This window comes from Osmia lignaria, chromosome 7 (assembly GCF_051020975.1).
Source record: "Osmia lignaria lignaria isolate PbOS001 chromosome 7, iyOsmLign1, whole genome shotgun sequence".
Taxonomy (NCBI): Eukaryota; Metazoa; Arthropoda; class Insecta; order Hymenoptera; family Megachilidae; genus Osmia; species Osmia lignaria.
Genome location: NC_135038.1, coordinates 5348334 through 5357935, shown reverse-complemented (window position 1 = coordinate 5357935; position 9602 = coordinate 5348334). Strand labels below are relative to the sequence as shown.

At 37.1% G+C, this 9602-nt stretch overlaps 2 protein-coding genes across 6 annotated transcripts; both read left to right on the top strand.

The window, feature by feature from the left end:
• The first annotated feature begins 64 nt into the window (after positions 1 to 64).
• Positions 65 to 1221, top strand: LOC143305238 (transcription factor 15). Its single transcript, XM_076689341.1, has 3 exons — positions 65 to 308; positions 615 to 870; positions 1035 to 1221. Exons 1-3 carry the CDS (start codon positions 232 to 234, stop codon positions 1074 to 1076), a joined length of 375 nt encoding a protein of 124 aa, XP_076545456.1. The 5' UTR covers positions 65 to 231; the 3' UTR covers positions 1077 to 1221.
• Positions 1222 to 1333: 112 nt separating this feature from the next.
• LOC117604579 (uncharacterized) lies at positions 1334 to 9131 on the top strand. Of its 5 annotated transcripts, XM_034324831.2 has the most exons (9): positions 1334 to 1775; positions 2273 to 2461; positions 2614 to 2762; positions 3307 to 3591; positions 3678 to 3813; positions 3896 to 4012; positions 4096 to 4199; positions 5193 to 5606; positions 5838 to 9131. In XM_034324831.2, exons 4-9 carry the CDS (start codon positions 3379 to 3381, stop codon positions 7281 to 7283), a joined length of 2430 nt encoding a protein of 809 aa, XP_034180722.1. In that variant the 5' UTR covers positions 1334 to 1775; positions 2273 to 2461; positions 2614 to 2762; positions 3307 to 3378; the 3' UTR covers positions 7284 to 9131. The 5 variants fall into 5 exon arrangements, with proteins under 5 accessions (XP_034180722.1, XP_034180720.1, XP_034180717.1 ...); XM_034324829.2 differs by lacking the exon at positions 2614 to 2762 and having other exon boundaries at positions 3294 to 3591; XM_034324826.2 differs by lacking the exon at positions 2614 to 2762 and having other exon boundaries at positions 1335 to 1775.
• The last annotated feature ends 471 nt before the right edge of the window (positions 9132 to 9602 follow it).

The following is a 9602-nucleotide window of genomic DNA, read 5'->3' as shown; positions in this document are numbered from 1 at the left end:
ATTCGCCCCTAATCGGATACACGTGCATTTCACATGTGTATTTAAACGCGAGGGCGGGGTAGGATGGGAGGGGTGGGGACTAGGGGTGCCTCGTCGGGAGAGAATTTCTGGAGGAAACGAAGGAAGCCGCAGCACTTAGTCATTCATAAATAAGCAACCGGTCAAGTCGGACGTCTCTTTCAAGTTTGCGTAGTCGTTTAGCGATTTAACTGATAGCGGCGTGGTTGCGGCATGGCAGCACGAAAGAAAGAGGAATCATCAAAACAACGTTATCAAGCGAACGCACGTGAAAGGGACCGCACTCATAGGTGAAAATAATTTCTTTTTTTCATCAATCATTATCTTTTTTTATTTCGTATTATTGTAATGGACATTCGTAAGAATAACAATTTTACTTATTCAGGATTAATTATTGTATTGCGTGTATATTTTTAAGCATTCTGTTAATCGTTTAAAATACAAATAACGAAGGACAATTGTAAAGTCATCGTTCTTTTTGCTGTTAAATTAATCAAATGTACCGTAAAAGCGTTGTTTAACACGAGAATCGGTGTACGATATTGTCAGTATTCAAAATTTGTCAAGATTCCAGAAATTTTGATCTTCCTGTACAGTGTGAACACGGCTTTCAGTGCACTGAGGACGTTGATACCGACGGAACCCGCGGATAGAAAATTGTCGAAAATTGAAACATTGAGATTAGCCAGCAGTTATATTAGTCATTTGGGTGCTGTACTCGTCACCGGTCCCGTAGATCAACCATGTTTACGCGTCGAGGATCCCGCTAATGTTTATGGGAAAAATCATTGGGCCGATTCGCAAGCAAGGCCGCAAGTTTGCACTTTTTGTCTTGCAATGCACAAAAAATATGTAAGTTCATGAATCATTACAGAGGACATGAATTACATTCATATCAGTTCTAATCGAAACAAAAAACAAAATTTCTCCTATAATTCTAGTTCCTTAGGTTGTTTTAATTTATTTCTGTTGTATGCTATCAGAGATACTTAATGTTCTTTCTTTTTAACTTTCAGAGCTTGAATATTTATCCCGAGGTAATTTCAAATTACTACTAGAGTTGTGAGAGAGAGTGATTTTTCAACGACGTACTTCGATTATAAGGAACCTGTATAAATCATGTTATATAAGTAAAATAATTTATTGTATATTTCTTGTATATACACGTGTCAATGAGATTAATAAATTTTTATATTAACTTGATTCATTTATCGTATTCGTTGCGCAACGCGTAACTATGTTATTAAATAAATATTTCATTTTATTATAATATTGATTTTCAGGAAGATCGAGTGAAATTTTTTGGTTCAGACACGTTTACGAGTGTCATTTGTTTCATCGGTAACATTTGAACGTTGAACGTCGTAAAACAGCAAGGACAACTGGATTCAAAATTAACATTATTACACTTCATCCAGTGCATCGTGTTTGAAAATAAACATTTCTTTTAAATCATAAATTTATTATATTAATTATACAACATATTTAATAGACCAGATTGTGTATGAAAAATAAATACATTGTATCATTGATAAAGTTACAGATGTCAGGGTGACGAGAGTAGTACGGCGGCGAATGTTTCAGTCTTTCGAAGTCAACAATGCTGTGAGGAAGCATTTTCGTTTTTCTCTCCGTTTCTCGTTTATCGTTTCAATTTCAGTGTTTTTGTATTCGATTATTAATTGCGTGCTAGTCGATAGGTAATCATGTCTCTTGCCGTGAAGCAATTCCTCGAATGTTTCCTTACCCAGAATTAGGTAAGTTCAGTAAATAAAAAATATTTCCATCAAACGTGGAGCCATAGTAACCGCGACTAGTCACCGCCATTGCTATAAAATTAAATTCACGCAAGAGTTGGAGCATTGAAAGAAAAAGTGAGCTTTTGTATATAAAAATGTATTAACGATCACGATATATAATTATCTATTAGCAGATATTTATATCATTTTATGTATTTCAAATAAATTTTGGAGAATAACAAATTTTTTTATCGCTATTCGGATATTGTTAAATTCTAATATTGATAATTTATACCAATAAAATTGAATTATCAATATTCATGACGCGTTACGTATTATATTATCTCGTAAAAGAAGCCGTCAAGAATGATTTTTCCTCTTGAAAAACGTTCACATGTACTTAATCTATGAGTTGGAAGGCCTAAATACAAGATTGACGGAATGAAAATTTAAAATCAGGGAAATTAGCGCCCTGTACGGCGCGTACGACCGCCATCTTGTAAAAGTGTCTGTAGTGTTTGGAGGTTTGGCAAGAAGGAACAGCAGCTTCGCCGGAGGCTGGAAGTCCTTTTGAAGTGGTTGCAACGGTCCTTGGCAGTCCCTGGGCACCCAGGTGACCTCGTGCGAGGCCAGGGTACCTTCAAGCTGCTAGGACAACCCTATAGCGAGGAAACTCATTTACACGCCCGACTCTCGTGAAGATGGTGAGCATTTTGAACGAATTTTTCATCTAACCCTTTGAAAAATTCGTTTTTCAATTCGCCAATTATGTTTCTCTGATTGATACGATGTTTCGTACAAAAGATATCAAACATACGAGACTGCTGTACCAGTGAAACATTTATTATTATTTCAGTGTTATCGATGTCTGAAAATTTCGGCTACGAAACGAACCGAGCTCTCTTGCTTGTCAATATTTTTATGTAGCGCTCGACTTAAAGCGATCGCTTGACGACTTTGCTGCGTATCGTTGACACGCTTTTCATCCTCGTTCCTGTCATTTACGTACGTTGACAACGAACTTGAATTTACGTTTATTTATCATCCGAGTAAAAAATGAACGCGTAAAGTGCAGACCAGCAAACGAGTTGTTTTTGTTTGGGTACAAGCTTCCTGATTACTGACAGTCTGATATGTTTCGTATCGATACTCGGCTGACACGCACTTGTGACATTAAAACTATGATTTCTTTGGTTATTTCGTGTTTACATAAATACTTACAATGAATTGTCGAAATATACGTAGATTATGAAATACCAAGATGTGTCCATTAATTTTTCATTATATCCACGCAATTATTTAGTAATTTTATAGCAAAATACTTTCTTTTGTCTACCAGTATTGTTATTATTTTTAATCATGTTAATTTGTTAATAACTATTTATTAATTACAGAGTATTATAACGTACGAATATCTACAATGAAATAAGTTTCATTTATATCAAATTGTCCTCGTGTTATAATAAATTGTTTCATCGCTATATTATTGTATTTTTGTATTGTACATAGATATTAGCTGCGTTGTTTTAATATTAGTTATGCTATTTAGAGTTCAGCATCAACGGGTGGAACTGAGGGGTCTAGTCCAGCCTCTAGCCCTGCCTCAGCTACAAGTCTGACCATGGCTGCTCCAAAGTATGGTACATTAGTACCGAATCGCATCTTTGTAGGCGGTATTTCAGCTAATACCAGCGTAGAAGAACTTGCTCAACTATTTTCCTCTTATGGCAATGTGAAGGCTACAAAAATTATTTCTGATCGAGCAGGTGTCTCTAAAGGTTACGGATTTGTTACGTTTGAAACAGAAGAAGAAGCCAAAAGACTTCAACAAGAGGTTTGTAATATTATCCGTTGAAGAATGTTTCATAATTGCATATAAAATGAATTCATGTTAGTAATTAAACATTATTTTGGTTGTAGTCTGAATGCATTGTGTTAAGGGAAAGAAAATTAAACATAGCACCTGCAATTAAAAAACAACCTTTTAATAGATCTTTCGACGGTGGTTCTGGATCACCACCTTCTGTGCCTACTAGTAATTACTACTATGCAAATGGTTAGTATAATTGTTTGGTAATTTTATAAATTTAATACATTATCATGGGAATAGAAATTTTATATTTTTGTTTGTTACTTAGGTATGGGTCTTACATACCAAAATGGAATGACATTTTACAACACACAAGCTCCTACACCGACAACGCCAATTGCGCCACCAACTGATCCAACTATTTATCAAGCTACAGGAGTGTTTGGTAAATTTTTGAAAATAATTTAATCATTTCTCGATAGAATCGAATTATCCCCGGTAATGAAAGAATTTAACTTGAACGATTAGGACCACAAGCTGCTGGTCATCAAACTTTTGCGCCTGTGATGTATCAGTGTCCTGCTCCATCTCTCTACATGCCACAGCAATATCATCAATACTCACCTATGCCGGTAGGTAACATAAGAAAGAAAAAATTGTGCTAACCTTCTTCTCAGAGACTCTCCTTTTTATCTTGGGTCCCACATACATCCTCTACAATATGAATTGTTTACGGGTATAGCTTATATTTATATTAAACGGTAAATCGGTTGCGGTTTGACAGACAAATGGTTTGATGGGAGAAGCCATACCACCGGCGTTTCTGCCCAACCCTCAGCAAATGCCTACTTACGTCCTTCTCGACGCTATACAGTATTGAGGTCTAAAGGTACATGGTCTATGCTAAATGACTAGCATGCAGCGCATTATCTTTGTGCATTTTCTTTATCAAACTTTTGCATGGCCTACCAATGCATGCACATTTGTCTTTCATAATTCATGATTTATATTAATAATTTTGTCACATTAGTATTATATACGAATAAGTGAAGACTTCCCTTTTTTTTTTTTTTTTTTCCATTTAGTTATTAAATACGCACTTCTTATGCTTATCACGTTTTAAAAAAATGAAAACAATTTTAATACAGTACAAAGCGTTGCAAATATATTTTCACAGAGTGTATCACGATATAACGTTTCTAATGACCTCATATTATATTACTTTTAGAAACATATGCATTTATGTATCTTTCGACTTCTCGTTTCATGTTATTGTCTTACATCACGATTTCTGTTTCAATAGAAAACGAAACATGTGTCATATATGTACATTTGTGTGATATGTTGTACTTCTCCTTGTTCCAAATGGTTCCAAATTTTTTTTTCTAAAACACGTGCTCGATGTTATAAGCGTACGCGAAAGAATTAAACTCACGTTAAGGTAAAGTATGCGATACTTGATCGTCCTTAAAGCTCTCGTACGACATAAAAGAAAAAATATTCTGGTTTCATATACATTGACCTCTTGTTACTTCGGAACGAGATTGATAGATGATACTATGAGATATAGATATCACTCTTAAACGATGCAAGTAATTAATAATTGAATTATTATTTCTGTGCAGTACGACACGTATTATCCGGGAGCAGCAGTCGCCGCCGGAGCTTCTCCGTACTTGCTTGCTACCAGTAACTCGCAAAGCAATACCAGCGGCGGTAACAACAATTCAGGAAGCGGTAACAACGGTACAGGGGCAACTAGTCCGCCAACAGGTCCACCGCCGCCGCTTCAGTCTTTGCCTCCGCCTCCATCGACGCATTTCTATACACCTACAGCTCCGCCACCGCATCATCATCCACCGGTGCCTGCAGGTCCTCCTCCGCAGATGGATCCCATTTACTATCCTTATCCAGCTGGACCTCACCCACCGCCACCGCCGCACGCACCTATGAGTTTGACCGATCAACAGTTATTGGCTTACGCGGACACTCAGTGCCAACAGACGTCCTCGTCCGATGGTCCGGCCGCTCCGCAAGAGGTAAGTCGATTAATTAATTAACATTCATCTTCGCTGCTGAAAACGTATCGTTCGATCAAAGTACAGATCCAAAGAGAATTTAAATGCTTGACCGCTTGGAATTATCGTAAACGCTAACTCTGAAACACAAGTTGTTAACTAACGATAATAGTACATTCATTTTAACAACAACAACAACACCCACGCACCGTTGGAAGGAAAGACACTACCATCTGTTGAAATAAATCGTAGGATTCTCGTTCAACATCGAGCCACTCGGAGCAACCACATGGTGAAACACAGGCTGCTTCAGGCTCAGCCACACCCCTGGTGTCCTTAATGCCCGTGAAATTTCCTATGTCTGGTCGTTACACGAATTATCATCCGATTGCGATACACACAGCTAACTTGTACAGTTCCCAAACATGCTTGAACGAAACGGACGATTGCGGTGGCAACCAAATGCATTGTAGGGCGATCGTGTATCATCCGGCAGCCGTATACATTCCTCACGCTCATACACCCACGTTTCACAATGCTTCCGGTGGTAGCAGCCTGTTGCCGACACCGGCTACGGTATCCCAACAGATATTCGATTCGGCCAACAAGTCACAATGCTTCGGTTCCAGAGATTACACGAAATCCGGATCGATGAACGGTCAACACAATTATACAAAGTCCCAGAACCATGGGCTCGCGTTGTCGTCGCATCAGGGACCGTTCGTTAGAGCTCAAAACATAGGGAACGCTCAGTCTTACAAGCACACTAACATAGACGGGAATTACAAGTACTCGACACAGATGACCTCGCGATTCTCCATGCAATACAACAAAAAAACACCAGCTGCTGGTTCGAACGTGGGCTCCCCGGCTTGCTATCTAGCACAAAAGTCTGACAATTACAGTACAGCTCAAGGCGGTCAGAAATCCGGTACTTACGCGTTGAACGCGACCGGTCAATCGTACAGCTGTTCGGGCACCCAGAAGATGTTCAATCCGAGTCAAAGTTTCGATTACGCGAACGCTGCACGTAGAAATAACAGTAGGAGTAACGTCGACGGTTATTTGCGTAAACACGGGACGAACAGTTACAGGAACAACGGTTCCGTTGGTCATACCGAGGGTAATGGTTCGAGCAATCAATCGTCGAACGATAATCAGACGAGCAACGTAGACGGTGATAGTAACAGTTCACAGAGTGTACAGGTAACGGAGAGCAGTAATACGGAGAAGCCGGTGAGCCCACCGCCAGCACCATATTCACCCATGACACGACCGCTTCCAACTTTGTCACCGCCCAACTCCCAGGTCCAGTTCTATGCTCCGGCTCAAAATCGCTACCAGCCATCCTTAGCCCCGTCTCAACATCAGCAACAGTCGAGCAACACCAGCCAACGTCGTTACACCATCCCACCACCTTTGTCCAACGCCAGAAAACCGTCAACGGAGAAGTACACAGGCAGCTCTGGCACCCAGACAGCGATGCTTAGACAGAGCAAATACAAGGTGAACGGGATCATGCAGACTGGTAACAAGGTGGCCGACGATAGTCTAGGAGGTGCCGGTGACGCTCCACCGGGTGTTGGCAGGATGCCTATCACTCCTCCAGGAACACCCCGTACTCATTCGGCTCATCCTGCCGGGGATCAGAATCAGCTGAGCGACACGTGCCATCAGATGCAAGCTCTCAGCCTTTGAACTCGATCCTCGAATTCATTTTCTTTCTTTCTTTCTTTTCTTTCTTTTTTCTTTTTTTTTTTTTTTTTTTTCAAATTCCCTTCCTTCGGTTCTATCTGTGTACGCGCATGTACACGGCGTAGCTAGTAGATAAGATACGAATCTTCGATTCCGAGGCTGGTATGATGTAACGTCGATTCACGGACGATCTGCATATTTGATTGAAACTACATTAAACACACATGTTACACGTACCCATATATGTATATATATATATATATACAGACATACATACACACACACGAATAATGAACGAATAGGATTCTTTTTCTCTTGTGATCTCAATTCCAAATCGAATAGAAAGAAGGAAAAATAATGAGAACAAAAAAGCAACTAGACAAAAAAATCGATATTATATTTAAAATGAAAACTCTTCGGTAAATTATCAAACGTACTAAATTGTTAAGCATTTATAAAAGAATTATATTATATTATATATTATATATATACATATATATATATAAGATAAAGTACGATATTTAAAGATTATTATATTAGTTATTGAGAAAGAATGATATACACGATTAATATATATGTATATACAATATTATATATATATATATATACATATTATATAAATCTACTTGTTTATACGTGTCTACACGTATACTTAAGTATATTATGTATATGTATATATGTATATCGAAAAGGACAGATATAAAATTAGTGGTAAAAAAGAAAGAAATTCAAAGTCAGTTATGTTATTGTCTCTTAATAAGATTCGAATGTTAAAGAAAATGAACAACAAGAAAAAAATAACGAACGAAGTTATATAGATATTTAATAGATACACACAGATACGCTACATTATTTAACATCTGTATGTTTAATATATGCAGTATTTGACGTTATGCGCGATAGGCTCGACAAACCATTGAATCTCACGAGCAAGGCTAGAGTAGGATAGACGGATATATAAGAAGAAGAAGAAGAAAAAAAAAAATGAAAAGACGATAGAACAGAAGAAAACGAGAAAAAGAAGCAACAAATAACGTTATTATCGTACAAAGAGACGAGCGATTTGTTATGTGTTCAAAAAGAAGAAGAAGAAAAAAAAATGATGAAACGAAAGGGGTAATAGGGAGGCAGAAATAGAAGTTGATTTCATAAAAAAGAGAAAAAAAACGGTTGCTCAAGGCACTGCCACATCTCTCACTTTTGATTTTTCTACCTGAAACATGGTGAAACAGTACTTATAGGTTTTGATTAGAGTAACCGTGATAACAATAACATTTTCACGTCATTTTCAGACACGTAGCGGACACTTGATTTATCCATTTTTCTTTTGTTTTCCATATATTTTTCTTTTCCTTTGACAAATTATCCGCGCGCAAAAAAGGGACAAAAGAAAATCGTAACAAAATAGCTGTTACAAAACGAATTAAAAAAAAAGAGAAAAAAAAGAGACGATTCCCTGTACCCAACAAACGAATACGATAAAGATACCTTAAAAGAACTATAAAAATAAAAAATATAAAAAAAAAGAACAAAAAAAAAAAGAGTAATAATGAATTAAATAAATGTGTCGGCTGTGAGCTTCCAAGCAAATAACAATAATTAAATTATTATAATATAAAAAAGGTTAAATGATATTCTACCTAATTGTTATGAATGTGAATTTCTTTTATCTATAAATGAGAAATTTGTTATCTCATATCTCGCATATTGTAGCTATTATTATCTATTTAAAAGAAGAAGAAATAAAAAACGAGGATACCGGAAAACGAGAACGACACCCGGAATTTCTGGAGCTGTGATTTAAATGTCACGGCAATGTAGGCGGGGTAAAAAAAAAAAGAAAAAAGAAAAGACTATAAAAGAAGCTTAACGAAACAAAGAGAAATGATTAATAATTAAAGAAGAAAAAAAAAGACGGAGAGACACGACGAGAGAGAGTGAGAGTAGAAAAGATTATATATTCGAGGAGTATGTAGTTGGACAGACGACAAAGGCCTAGAACGCATAGATTACCCGTGAGTCGTTACGAAGGAAATTAATTTATTGACGAAAAAAGAAAAAAAAATAAATAAAAAGAAAAAAAAAGAAATGCAAGAGTGCCTTCTATTTGTTTTCGTAATTGTATTGTTGAACATTTGTTGCGTTACGTTCCAAGAGCCTCTAATGTTGTTATAAGAAAGAAAAAAAAAAAAGATGTTTGAAGAATGTTGTTCCTCTATTTATTTATTGATTTACTGGCCGATCACGGCCCACCAGCACCCAGCGAATTTGAAAGTGTGAAAGCATGCTGTTAGGAAAATAAAAGAAAAAAAAAAAGGAATT

Excerpts from the sequence above, each read along its gene's own strand:
- LOC143305238 (XM_076689341.1), top strand. The coding sequence starts at position 232 with ATGGCAGCACGAAAGAAAGAGGAATCATCAAAACAACGTTATCAAGCG. Across the intron at positions 309-614 it reads GAAAGGGACCGCACTCATAG|TGTGAACACGGCTTTCAGTG; the intron begins GTGAAAATAATT and ends CTTCCTGTACAG. Across the intron at positions 871-1,034 it reads TTGCAATGCACAAAAAATAT|AGCTTGAATATTTATCCCGA; the intron begins GTAAGTTCATGA and ends TTTAACTTTCAG.
- LOC117604579 (XM_034324826.2), top strand. Across the intron at positions 3,592-3,677 it reads CCAAAAGACTTCAACAAGAG|TCTGAATGCATTGTGTTAAG; the intron begins GTTTGTAATATT and ends TTTTGGTTGTAG. Across the intron at positions 4,200-5,192 it reads ATCAATACTCACCTATGCCG|TACGACACGTATTATCCGGG; the intron begins GTAGGTAACATA and ends ATTTCTGTGCAG.